General features: G+C 40.6%; 1 protein-coding gene across 1 annotated transcript in view; it reads left to right on the forward strand.

Annotated features, from left to right (window-relative positions):
* Positions 1-14,168, forward strand: part of LOC108784680 (protein FAM13A-like) — a 105,708-nt gene that overhangs the window by 69,495 nt on the left and 22,045 nt on the right. The window contains exon 7 of the mRNA XM_018553551.1: positions 6,262-6,431. Within this exon, the coding sequence (XP_018409053.1) occupies positions 6,262-6,431 (170 nt within the window). The remainder of the gene's footprint in view (positions 1-6,261; positions 6,432-14,168) is intronic.

Below are 14,168 nucleotides of genomic sequence, written 5' to 3' on the forward strand. Positions count from 1 at the left end.
GTTCTTGGGGGGCTGTGCGGCTCACAGGGGGGTCTGTGCCGATCTCGGGGGGGCGCTGTGTGACTCTCGAGGGGGCGCTGTGTGACTCTTGGGGGAGGGGGGCTGTGCAGATCTGAGGGGAGCTGAGTGGTTCTCAGTGAGGGCTGTATGGCTGTTAGAGGGACCAATAAGGCTCCCGGGGGTGGGTTGTGCGGCTCTCAGGAGAGGGCAGCTGCGGGTCTCTAAATAAAAAATGTCAGATCGTCCTGGATCGCCTCGATAAGCAATCTGGGCCGATCACAATCAGACAGCTGCAGCCTCCTCACAGGCATATTAGACGGCCGCTTGCTGGGCCCATCGCATACCGAGGCGACTTATTTTTAGAGGTGGCCCAAACCTGGGCTTGTGTGCCAGCCGAGAGGGCCCCGCGTGCCCTCTCTGGCACATGTGCCATAGGTTCGCCACCACTGTCCTAAACTGTACAGTATGTATATGGGATAAACCAGTGCTCCTCAAATGTTGCTGATTTGCACATCAATCTTCACAGTGTCAGAGTGCCAACTGTACTGCTATAAATCACCCCTTGTCTCATCTACATACACTGCCAGCTTTCATTTAGGACATGACCTTATCCCATATGTCCAGTGCCAGAAATGCAATCTGCTTTTCTATGCAGCCTGTGCTATATGCTAGTTGTACCTTACTCTTGAGTAAGAAAATTCTCCCACATAATTGTATTTGTGTATGGAAATCCTCAGCGGCTTTGGGGAAACTGTGATCAACCCATTCACTAGTGTAGACATTCCTGACAATTTTTCAGACTGTCTGCTAGTAGATGGTATTATTGAGGTCTGCATCCATCTTCCAGTAATGGTATCATAGTGACCATTTTAGATTGTGCCCCTTAAGCTGGCCATACACCGGTAGATTTTGGTACGAACCTTGAAGTGACACTAAACTCGGGAGCTAAATCTTAAAAATGCATTCCAGTACCTTTTAAGTATGAACAAAACTCAACAAAATGTGGATTCGTTCAGGAAACTCCATTTTTATTTCCAAAATCAAATGTTAAAACCAAACAAAAAATTTTTACGAACATTCGTGGCTACTTTGCAACACATACAAGGACCATGGGAAACAAAAGTAGCCACCATTCAGAAGGAAGGACAGTGTCAGCATGAATTCAGAGGTGATTTGAGGATCTACAGCTGTGTGATACTCAAATAAGATGCAGTTCTGTTAATAGTTAAGGTACTTGAATGCATTTTGGAGATTTAACTCCTGAGTGTAGTGTCACTTTAATATGTAAAATCTCATCAGAACATCCAATGATGCCGTCAGAGACGTGACGAATGTTCGTAAAAATTTTTTGTTTGTTTTAACATTTGATTTTGGAAATAAATGGAGTTTCTTGAATGAATCCACGTTTACAGTTAGAACTTTATTCATTTGAGAAGTAATTTCCATCCTGCTCTTTCGTTTTTGTTTTTTTGTTTTGGGGGGGGGGGGGGGGGGGGACTATCAAAAACAGTTGTTGATTTAAGTATTAAGAAATCAAACATTGGGAAAACAGATTTTTTTTCAAACAAAATTCTACTGGTGTATGGCCAGCTTTAGTTACATTGTGTCCATTTTGCAGTATTAATCACTCAGTGCCATTCTGTTCATAATGTAAGTGTCACTGTCATCTGACATCTGTTGCCTGTCTATCTCTCTTGCTATATTTGTATATAGGCAAAATAGAATTCTACTTTAACATTAGTCAAAGCTTACTGTTAAGTATCAGCACTTTAAGTAATATGCTCCACATCATTAGTTGACCCATAATGTAATAGTAACTGAGACTGGAATGTCTGATTTTAAATGTCAAGGATAACAGCCTGCAGCAAAGGAATTTTGAAGTACAAAGGCTTGGATTTCCACTAACTGAAAAGATCCACATTTCTTTTCATTAATGGTTTGATTAATTATTTTCTTTTTCTGTATGAATGGTTGCAAAAAAGCTGGTATATGAGCACCTGTTCCTTTTTCATGGTCTCATCAAAACTAGACAGAAAAAAGATAATCTGTGCTGTCCAAAATCCGCAATGATGCTTCATTCACGGGGTGGAATCACAGAAAATGGGCATCTCACTAGCAGCAACACAAACAATTTCCAACGATGGGAAACTGCCTTTTAGCTTAATTATACTGTAATGGATGTGGAAATGTGTCCCACATAAATGCAGTTCACAATGGAATTTTTTTTAATATGAAAAAGATAATGTCTAAAATACAAAGGCAGTTACAAGCCGGAAGTGCATCTGATGCATGTCTTCCATATATATTATATTTATAAAAACAAAATCATACATTAAAACAGATGTACAAATCCCAGGAGCCCTGTGTGCTCCTTACAAATGACAGCTGCCTCCTAACTTTTGAATTTTTCTCTAGTCTTGGAGCTGGAAAAGTATCTGTACTGGTACCGAGTACGGTACTTGGTATCGGTGCATCTCTACTTATGTGTAATAATCCATTAATTTGAATACATCCTTTAGGCACTGCTGTTGGGACAAACATCCTTTTAGGTGTTGCAATTTGGAGAGCAATTAAAAATGCATGCAATCTGCAAGTTTTGATTCTATGACTGCTTGTTAGTATCTGATTTGGATGTTGACTGCAGTGGTGGGACTAGGGTTGTTTTATTATTATTATTTTTTTTTTTCTGTAGCCAGAAGCCAGGTATTTTTGCTGGCATCGGGTTGGAGTATTATACACATAGACATGCTTGCTTATTAGTTATCCAACATATTCAACACTCTTGGTCACCTCCCAGATTAGCCATAGCACTTACTATTAAATTTATATTTAATTATTATTTTTCATCCCACCAACCCTGTAGCTGAACAGGTATCCGTTGACTGCTGGAATTATTTTCACCACACTGACAAGTTATTGTCAGCCTAGGCTTAAAATAGTAATTTCAAAAATGAATCTGGATTTAAACAAATATACATTGCCCAGCAAAGTATTTCTTTTATATTTTGCCCATTACAGTCGTCATGTTTCCAAACAGATGGCTCCAACTTTCTCAGCAGCGCTTCCCTGAACTTCTTGTCCAGTACAAGAGCACAAGGGACAAAGTCTCCAGCAGCTGTCCCTCTACTAGCTTGGAGAAGAGAAGAGGGAGGAAGGCATAGTGGGAAGCAGGGCAGTGGCTTGTCTTGCTAGGTCTGTATGTATGTGGAAACGCACAGTTTTCTAGTGCACACAAGGGTGGCTTTATAGGAACATGGCAAAAGACAGGAGCCAGTGCTCAGGGGACCAGCTAATTTCTGAAGGAAACTAAAACTTTTAAACATGAAGGAGCAGCGTTCATTGTAAGTGATATTCATCAGCATTTGAAATGGCTTAAAAACCATTAGGCTTTAATAGCCCCTTTAAAATGTGCGCTTTATAAACAAAAAGTGTTTTCACTATCACTTTTTGAAGTGTTTGTTTTGTCAGGAAGCACCATGTTCTTTCAGCATTTACTTTTTTATTCTTTTTTTTTAACATGACTTGTGGTGTTTTGTACAGACTGTACTTCAGAATAACTGTAAACTCTGTTTCAATCTGTGCCTTTAATAGGCCTTATCTTTTTCCTGTGTATGACTTCAGTCTCCCTGCTCTCTGCATGACTCGTCTTCCTTTCTTACAAGCTGTTTGCTCTATGCGTGCTGATAAGGTTCTGTTTGCTAGAGGTCACTGAGGGCTTGTTTCTCTATGGCTGTTTTTTTTTTTCTCCTTTTGCCAGCAACGATCTAGTTGTAGATATTATCAATGTCAAACCATATCCTCCGTGTTATGCAATCAGGTTCACACCTGTACATTTTGTAGCGCGTTCAACGCTCTACGAACGCTCTACAAAACGCTCAAACATGAAAATCCCATTGTTTTCTATGGGTATGGTTCACACCTTGTCGTATTTCAGCCCGTCTGAACACGCTACAAAACGGCCTACGCCTGAAAAGGTACATGAGCTTCTTTGCAGCGTTTTTGTCGCGCGTTTCCATTGGGATACAGCCAAGTAGCCCTCGGAAACACGCGTTTGTCGCTCGTTTTTTTACCGCGAATCGCGGTAAAAACGCGCGTCCTGAAACGCGCATGTTCGATACGCCTAGGTGTGAACAGAGTCTAATGAAAGTGCTCAATTCTCCAAAAATGTGCTTCAAAATTGCTCATGCATCAGCCGAGTTCTTGTACTGAAGTAGACTCGCCAAATGCTGAGAACCATCATTACTAATGGTCAATATGCACTTGACAATCCATTTAATGAATAAAACCAAGTAAAAACACACTTCTAGAGACACATGCTATTATAGCACTAAGTATTTTTTGTTCATGTGCCCCACACACCGCTCGAGCCCTCTCAGCAGAAAATATACTTAATGCTGTAATGGCACATGTCTCTGTGAGTGTTTGTTTTTACTTTCAAAAGAGCTCCATAGACTCTAAAAGATCAGCCGCACAGAAGCCATGGTAAATGTAATCCAAAATTTCTTGGAATAAATCCAAGCAGATTCTGAAAAAAAAAAACAGTCCAGAAGAATGATAAACAGCATGTACAACACCATGAAGATCTCCCACACCACGCCTTTCACGAGTTTCACCACCTGGGTTTAATCATAGTATATACATTTTGGATTACATCTACCCTGGCTTCTGTGTGGCTGATCTTTTGGAGATATGTTTTTACTTGGTTTCATGCATTTCACATCTGTGCTTTTACACTTTGGAGGTTCTGTCTTCTCTATGTATATGTTAAGTTAAGCGATATTCTAGAAGTAAAACTGAGACAGTCCATCAGAGGGGAAGTTGTAAACTGATTTTAATTTTGGAGCATGTTTGGGCACTTTTGCACTGTCCATTATATGCTGCACTGAATAAACTTGAAGTGGAGTAGTTTTCTGTTTCATTGAGCGCAATATTAGTGTTGTCCTAGCACTTTTCACTGTGAGTGTGATTCTTATTGTTTGGCTATTTGCCATTTTACACTATGGAAGCTTTTAGTCTCCTCTCATTAATGTTCTACTGGGAGAGATCCCAGGCAGAGGTGAGGTAGAGAGACAGAATACTATAGAGTGTGAATATAAACCATTAGTTATAGTGATCAACAGCATTTGGGGAGTCTGTTTTAGAGAGAGATGAATGGATGTCAGCACACCAAGAATATTGAAATCCAAAGTGTTCGGTTATTGAAACGTCATGTCATCAGAACTAGCGCTGTCGGGGCTACGCAGGGTCCCCTTCATCAGGCTCAGCATTGACAATATTCTTGGTGTGCTGGTGACATCCATTCATCTATATTACCTGGCGGTGCCATCCGCAGTCACTGCGAGCACCCCCCTCATCTAATCTGGGGTTTTCCGGTAAGGAGTGCGACAAGGCAACCTCACGCTTGTTTTATAGAGAGAACTCGGCTGATGCAGGAGTAATTTTTTAAGGGAACGTTTGTGGAGGACTAAGCACTTTTATAAATGCAAAGCACTGAAGATATGATTAGACATTGATAATTGTGAAATATTTGATTAATGGGACTATTGATACAGTATTAAAGATGTTTGTTATCATTTTATGTGTGTTCATTATACACTTAGTGGCCAGATTATTATGACCACCTGACGTTTGTAGGCAAATTAGCTATAATTTGGCGCTGAAGTTGCTAGAGGGCCAGACCATTATAAATAGGGAAGCAGGTTGTTTACCACAACAGTAGAAGTGATTTTTTTTTTCTGAACATATGGGTAAACAACGCGATTTAACAGCCTTTGAACTTGGGATGATTGTTGGCACTCGGAGCCATGGAGCGAGTATCAGCAAAACAGCAGAATTCGTTAAATGTTCAAGAGCAGCTGTTAAAGTGTTTAAAGACTGGACTGTCAGCCGAAAATCTGGGTCTGAACGTGCGCATTGTGGCCGTCAGCGACTAGTCAATGTTAGGGCAGAACGTAGAGTGGCAAGACTGGTACGAGACAACAGAAGGGCAACAGTGCATCACATTAGTGGTGTCAGATTCCTCGCATCACCTTTCAACATCTCGTGGAGTCAATGCCAAGAAGAATCACCGCAGTATTTAAGGCAAAAGGTGGCCCAACGAAGTACTGATAGGGTGGTCATAATAATCTGGCCACTCCAGTGTATAGTTTAGATGTTATTTCATTAATCTCAGCTGCTATAGGTAGGGTGTGAGGTAGGAGCATGGATTGTGTTGTAGATGTTGCATCTTCAATTGTTTCTGTTTACTTGTGATATTCATAGGTTAACAAACCGAACACTGGAAAACAACTTCAGGAATTTGAAGTGCCTGTGCCAAAGCAATCAGATGGGATCCCCCAGGCAAGCTTGTTGTTGGCAGACAAAGAGGCCTCCTCTGATGGCATGGACCTGGTGGATAACTTACTGACCAGCAGCAATGACTCGCTTCGAAGGTTAGTTTTTCTTTTACTTTCTATTCTATTAGGCCACCCGTAGCGTGGCTATACATTCCCAACCTTAGCGTACAATGCGCCTAATTTGAGTATTGTCAAGAATTGCGCTAAGCAGTGGTTTCAAAGGCCTGTTAAAGCACTCTTATGGCTTTTGAAAGTACACTTCATCACAAATCGAGATTTTCCAGCCCTGTGGAGAAAAGAGTATTCAATGTGTACCATTTGATGTGTCTCTACCCATCATTCTTGGTGAGACAATTGCCCTAATGGCCAGTTATAGGCTGGAAAATCTGTTTCTGATAATAAAATAAAAAAAAAGGGATATCTGCAGGATTATCTCTCTGATTTTGGCAATATGTATACTCTTTTTTTTTTTTTTTTTGTATGCTATGCAAGCAATATGGTACTTTTACAATAACCGGTCGTGCCTATTATCACATGCAAGGTCACCCTTTAACTGATTGTTAGAGGCAGTGCTCACATAGTTCACATTCTTTCCATTACTTGGCTATTTATTGATGTCCTTACTGTTGTTCCTTTTATCTTCAAGACTTTTAATTTACTGAAAAGACGAGAATTGTTAAACATTATACCCAGCTGTAGCAAATGTCCTGTTGCTGCCTTTATGATTACCTTAGCTGAAATGGAAATCCTCTAAAATATGCATTTTTAGTACCTGCAAACATGAAATAAATGCTGGCATTAAAGGGGATCTCCCTCCCCAGTTATGGTCACCTTAGTCATTGTAGTCTGTGAGTAGTCTCTACTACCTTTTCAATCCATTGTGTACGAAGCTTTTTGTTGAACCAGATGGATTTAATTTTTTTTTCTTTTTTTACTTAACTGCAGATACTTGTCTTCAGATAAATCCCAGTGTTCCATTAAATTCCCTTCCTGTGATCTGAGGCCTAGGCTGTACACATATCTTTTTACTTTTCTCCTAGGTGAGACTAAGCCCCATTTAAGAATTACAGGGCCTCAATGAGCTGTAGATAGTTGAATGACATGAAGCAATCCTTGGCACCTGAAAGTGGTCGTGCTTAATCCCCTTGTGAGAAAAGTGGAATCCTAGGATTATAGGGACTTCATAGTGACACGGATGAATTTGAAGACTAACAAAAGTATCTTCAGGCACTAAAAGATACCTGCATTTTACTTCACAATTTAATTCCTTATAGAGGCCCCAGCTCTGACAGCTGTCCCTAATGGGTGGAAAGATGAATTGCTAGGGTTGCACCAATACCGGGCATTTTCACGAGTACTTGTGGACGAACTGTTGTATTCTTTTCCCTGATGACTTAGAGCTGCGGGACTTCAGAATGTAAACGTCTTGCTGATGCTTTCATATAGCTATTGCGGGGCTAGAAGACTGAATGGATCCCTTTAATGCTAGAGCTTCATGATTAGGCGTCCATACCTTTCTGTGCCACACATGTTCTCCCTTCAAGTGTAAATTTGAAAGACCCTGCGCAGCCCTCCTGAGATCCTCTATAGCTGCTGGTATTCTGCATTGCTGTATAATGAATTGCTGGAATTTGTAGTCCTCTATAGCTGGTGGTATTCTGCATTGCTGTATAATGTATTGCTGAGATTTGGAGTCAGAGGCAGAACTACCAGGGTCACAGAAGTTGCAGTTGTGACTGGGGTCCTGGCACTTCACACCTGTCCTAAAATCATTAGTCTGTATTGTTTTAGAAAAATTGCCACGTGACACTAAAACAAAATGTATCGGTAATTGGTATCGGCGAATACTTGAGAAAAAATTATTGGTACGTGTACCCTGTGTGTAAATATTGGTATTGGTGCATCCCTAGTAATTGTAATGGATGGAAAACTTGTCCCAATCACTTTCAAGAATCGCTGAAAAGCCACAACCAGCTTCCTTTTCAAAACCTCTTCATCGTCCCCTACTTGTAAGGTTGGCTTTTGGAGAACCCTGTGGCACTTTTTACACAGTTAGCCCTGAGGGTGGTTAGATCCTGCCTGCACAGTCAACCATCCTCCTAATATTATGGGCAGGTTTTAGCCTAGCCAAGTGTTGAATAACTATTCAAGCCTGGGGATCTGAAATATGTGTATTTAATAATTTTAAACAAATTCTCTGCAATTCTCTGCTTTTTTTTTTTTTAAATCCCATCTGGTTAGCACAGATTACCCGAGCACTCCACATTTTCAGTATTTGTCAGGGAAGCTTAGATTCGTAAACATGATCATCTTCTTTCTGTGCTTTTATGGAGAATCCTGTGTCGGTATTTAGACTAGGAATATTACTGACCGTATCTGTGCTGTCTTACTATTTACTGTATTTTGTCTGGCTTGTTGGTTGTAGCTTGCTACCTTTATGAAAACCAATACCCTGAATTAGTCCTTGTGGTTAGATACATAGTCCAGACCTTGCAAGACATCAGCTTGGAACATCATGTTCAAGCCTTTGAAATATTTGCTTGGAGAGTTCAGCTGTGACTGACAAATATAGATGCATTTGATATGAAAATCTCCACTAGCATTGGATTGGTGCATGGGTCAAAGTCTGATTCCCCCCCCTCCTTGGCACAAGTGACACTTGAGATTCTGTCACTGCCAACTTGTCGTTCCATCTGTTCTTCCTGCTTATTACATATTTATGATACGCTTTGTTACTTTGCTCACCAAAGAAATATATTACATTCTGAGGCAGTAAACAAGGAACTTGTAGAGCCCCTGGAACACTGTACTTGTAATGCTTACAGTTACCAGTAAGGATGTTCTTTTTTATTTTACAATCTACACCGAATACATAACGCTGATTACAACAGGTCTTTATACACAGAATCCAATATAGTTTATTTAATCAGATTTATTCTTTAAAGTGACATTAAAGGCACATTTTTTCCCCTAACCCCAACGTTAAGTAAAGCACTTACCTTAAATGATGTATTTTAATCCGATCATCTTCTTCTTCTTTCCTGTAGTTTTCAGCCTTCTCTTCAGCGCTGTTGCGGGTCTCCGATCCAGTGCTGACTCCTCCGTCCTTGCTGGCGCTTTCTGTCCCACGGTATCTCCATGTGGGTGCACGCGTCCATAGACTTACTTGTGTCTCTCCTCGCGTCCCGGCCGAAAATGTGAACTGCGCATGCGCCTGCCCCAACATGCTTTGCGGCCGCCAAAGCAGTTTCAAATTTTCAGATGGAAGCGCGCGGAGAAGACACAGGTAAGTTTAAACCGCTGTTAAAGCGTTTTTTGTTTAAAAAAAAAAACTTTTTGCATATATCTACTCCTTGCTAGCAGTAGATATATGCAAAAAAAACTGAGGCTTTAATAACCCTTTAAGTATTGAAGCCCGTGTGATTCTGGCCCTATCCTATACAAATATTGCAAGTCACAGGTTCAGAAACTGCCAGATCTTTTCACAAAAGATTTTCAGCATCCTTATAACTGCCATCCTTAATGCATACAAACATTTATAATAAGAGGATTTTAATAAAAAAGACTGAGATGGGAGTAGAACTTTGTCTTGTGCAATCCCCCGAAGACACCATCTGAGCAAGATGCTTACTTGGTTTATGGCGGGAACAGTTGGCACATAGAATGAATGGGCAGTTCTCTAATCTAGAGAATTACCAAAAGGCTTACCTGTGTTGGCCACTGCATTTTTGCATTAATTTATGCAGGAGACACAAATATAAATACTATGATTTATCAAAGATAGGAATGTTTCTTCCAGGTGTTATAACACATACATACATTTTTGCTTATTTAGTCTGAATTTTTTCTTGCACAATATGACATAGCAAGCACATTAAAAGCTTGTACTGTACTGGGACTCTTAAACTTTATTCAATAGTAATATGTTTAAAAAAAATTGGGATGAGTTCATCCTTACTGATGAATACAAGTGCCTTTTTGGATTTTTGAACTGGAAGCCCATCCGCTTCTGGACTCCAGGCTGTTTGCTGTTCAGTGTTATGGAGATTTTTTGAACCTGCAAAAAGGGTATTGCTGCTCGCAGATGGCCACCAAGTTTCTTTGCACCCTTAATGCCCAGAGTGGACTTTTGGCATTGAAAGGCATGATCTAATTTAAACAAAAATGGCAACCAATCAATTTATAATCTAGCTTTTAAAAAGTAAGGTGCCCATAGAAGTGCTTGGAACAGAACAAACAACACAAAATTTTCCTAGCACACTTACCTGCTAGCTTGCAGAAAAACACAAATTACTGTCTAACAATTAGCATTAAAAACGGAGGTCCCCAGGGGTCTTCAAGTGCCGATGTGATGTGGTGGGCTTCTGGTTTGTTTCTGTGCTTTTAAGGAAAAATGGGCTACCTCCGGGCATACCTGCCCTCATGTTATTCTCTGCTATATATACTTCAAGATGGAGGATCTTACAGAATAGAGTTAGGACCACACTATGCAGAGGAGCCTCGATGAAGCAGTGTGGCTTCCACTTATGTTAACAAATGATGTGCGACTGATTGGATACATTAATGGCTCAAACCATCTTTCTCACATTTGATTGCATGGTATCTGAAATATAACAGCAGTTTATTATCTACCATATATTTTAGATGGACTAACAATTGTGTGTCATGTTTCTTAAAATACATGTTAAAATGGTTTGTCTTTTTGGTTTTACCCAAATTATCACTTGTGTTTAAGTGAAGCATTACCTTGGGGCTAAAGCTGCCCATAGATTTTTCATATTTTTTTTTTTCATTCAACCTGGGTGCTAAATGGAAAAAAATATAAAAGATTCCTCCATCCACGCTAAACCGTATAAATGGACAAATCTCCCGCTGGACTATTGCATACCCGCCACTGTCAGAATACCTGAACAGTGACGGCAGCTGATTGGCTGGCTGCCGTCACTGTTCACCTGAAAATGTTCTGACCGGCTCCTTTTGATTTTCTCATCAAAGGATGTGGGATGGAAGGTCGCCAGCAGGGCCACCCATTGAACGAATTTCAGCTGATTCATCGAGGACTTGCCAAAATTTGCACAATGTTTGGCCAGCTTTAGTATGGTGTCCTAGCCACAGGTATCTTGCAGCGATGAGTCTTTAAAAATTGGGTCTATGGACTGATGATCTTGCAGTTTAGTTAAACACAGCTCCCTCATTAAAACAATATATAATTGGATACTGGTGATGTTGAAGGAAATATCTAATATTATGGAAATTGCCTTGATCATCATAACTATGGGGTCAATTCACAAAGCTCAGCATTATGAAAGCAGAAGTTAATTTATCTATCCTTATTTTACCACTCTTTATTTTGCATGTTGAAACATGCAATTCACAAAAGTTGGAATCGTGAATGCACACGCAGTTTAACGTTCCTTAAACAAGTGTTATTTTAGCATCACAGACTTTATTTTATCTATTACTGTGATAAAATAAAGTTTTGGGTGTTTAACACTTTTGCAGTGCATTTTGGTAGCAAAAGGGGTGGAGCAGATGCCTAGATGACTGTTACTTTCACCACACAAAATAATTCCACATATAAGGAAGGAATATATTCCATATTTGCCACATACATACTAATTTTAAATTTAGTAGAGAAGAAATCATAGAGAAATAACAATACATTTTTTTCTGAACGGAATGAATATGTGAAACATTAGATTTAATTAAATCTACATCTTTTGACAATCAGACAGTGTAGGGAGGGCAAGCAATTCTCCTTACCACCTAAAGCCCGTGTTAATATTAAATTTGTTGCATGGAACAATGCACTTGCTCTACAACCCCACTGAAGAGTGTTCAGGGACATTTGATTTTTCGCGTCATGTGAGATTTGCCACTAAACCTCTATAATCATTCACATTTGTAGAAGGATAAAAGCTGTACAACTGACAAATACATGCCGTCTTCTTCTGCACGCAAAAGCATTAAGCAATGTGAAAATGAAGAAAAACGGTTCCATTTCTATCTACCTCATGTCATCTCAATGCAGCAAGCATCAGATAACGCCTGAAACCTGTCATAAGGCCACCCTGAAGGAGGTGATAAATCTACGTCTCAATAATGAGTGATAACCTTTTCCTTTTGTGAATTGCATTTCAAGCATATTTTATCACTCCAGTTGTTAAAATAATGTCTGAATAGTTAAAATAACGTCTGAATAGTTATTTACTACTTCTTAAAAATAAGCGTTATTGAGTTTTGTGAATTGACTACCTTTTACACAGCAGCTATATAACAAGCGATATCAATGAAATAACGGCCGAAATGAAGAAAATAAGCTTTGCGAATTGACCCCTATGTCTGTTTCCTACAGATAAGTTTTGTTACATCCAGTAAAATGCCTGTTCTGCAATTTTTTGTTTCCCTATGTAAAGCCTCAGAGCAAGCGATTAAAATTAGGATGCCACAAAACAAACAGTTCTCGTGTATTTACTTTCCAAGAATAACATTTGCGAAGCTCCCATGCATTTACAGAAGTGGTCAAACCTCTGTAGAAATAAAGTGCCAGTGAGCCCAGTTTGGGAGCCAAGGAGCATTTTAAAGAAACTTTGTCACTTTGCAGAAAAAAGTCAAGCATCTCCAGGGTGACACTTCGTAGACTGCACAGGAGGGGAAAAGATCAAAACTAGACCTCCTATATATGGCCTTAACGCAAAACCGGATGTACATTATATTGCCAAAAGTATTGGGACGCCTGCCTTTTACACACATATGAAATTAATGGCATCCCAGTCCGTAGGGTTCAATATTGAGTTGGCTCACCCTTTGCCGCTATAACAGCTTCAATTCTTCTGGGAAGGCTATCCTCAAGGTTTAGGAATGCGTCTATGGGAATGTTTGATCATTCTTCCAGAAGCAGATTTGTGAAGTCAGGTGCTGATGTTGAACGAGAAGGCCTGGCTCGCAGTCTCCGCTCTAATTCATCCCAAAGGTGTTCTATTGGGTTGAGGTTAGGACTCTGTGCAGGCCAGTCAAGTTCCTCCACCCCAAACTCGCTCATCCATGTCTTTTATGGAGCTTGCTTTGTGCACTGTTGCGCAGTCATGTTGGAACAAGAAGGGGCCATCCCCAAACTGTTCCCACAAAGTTGGGAGCACGAAATTGTCCAAAATGTCTTGGTATGCTGATGCCTCAAGGAGTTCTCTTCACTGGAACTAAGGGGCCAAGCCCACCCCTGAAAAACAACCCCACCCCATAATCCTCCCTCCACCACTTGGCACAATGCAGTCAGGCAAGTACCGTTCTCCTGGCAACCGCCAAACCCAGACACGTCCATCAGATTGCCAGACAGAGAAGCGTGATTCGTCACTCTAGAAAACCCGTTTCCACTTCTCTAGAGTCCAATGGCGGTGTGCTTTACACCACTGCATCCGACGCTTTGCATTGCACTTGGTGATGTAAGGCTTGGATGCAGCTTCTCGGCCATGGAAACCCATTCCAGGAAGCTCTCTTTGCACTGTTGTGCCAATCTGAAGGCCACACGAAGTTTGAAGGTCTGTAGCTATTGACTCTGCAGACAGTTGGCGACTTCTGCGCACTGTGTGCTGCAGCATGCGCTGACCCTGCTCTGTCATTTTACGTGGCCTACCACTTCATGGCCGAGTTGCTGTTGTTCCCAGTTGCTTCCACTTTGTTATAATACCACTAACAGGTGACCGTGGAATATTTAGTAGCAAGGAAATTTCACGGATGGACTTATTGCACAGGTGGCAACCTATCACGGTACCACGCTTGAATTCACTGAGCTCCTGAGAGCGACCCATTCTCTCACAAATGTTTGTAGAAGCGTCT

The sequence above is a fragment of the Nanorana parkeri genome, unplaced genomic scaffold, assembly GCF_000935625.1.
Source record: "Nanorana parkeri isolate BGI_ZX_2015 unplaced genomic scaffold, ASM93562v1 scaffold124, whole genome shotgun sequence".
Classification (NCBI taxonomy): Eukaryota; Metazoa; Chordata; class Amphibia; order Anura; family Dicroglossidae; genus Nanorana; species Nanorana parkeri.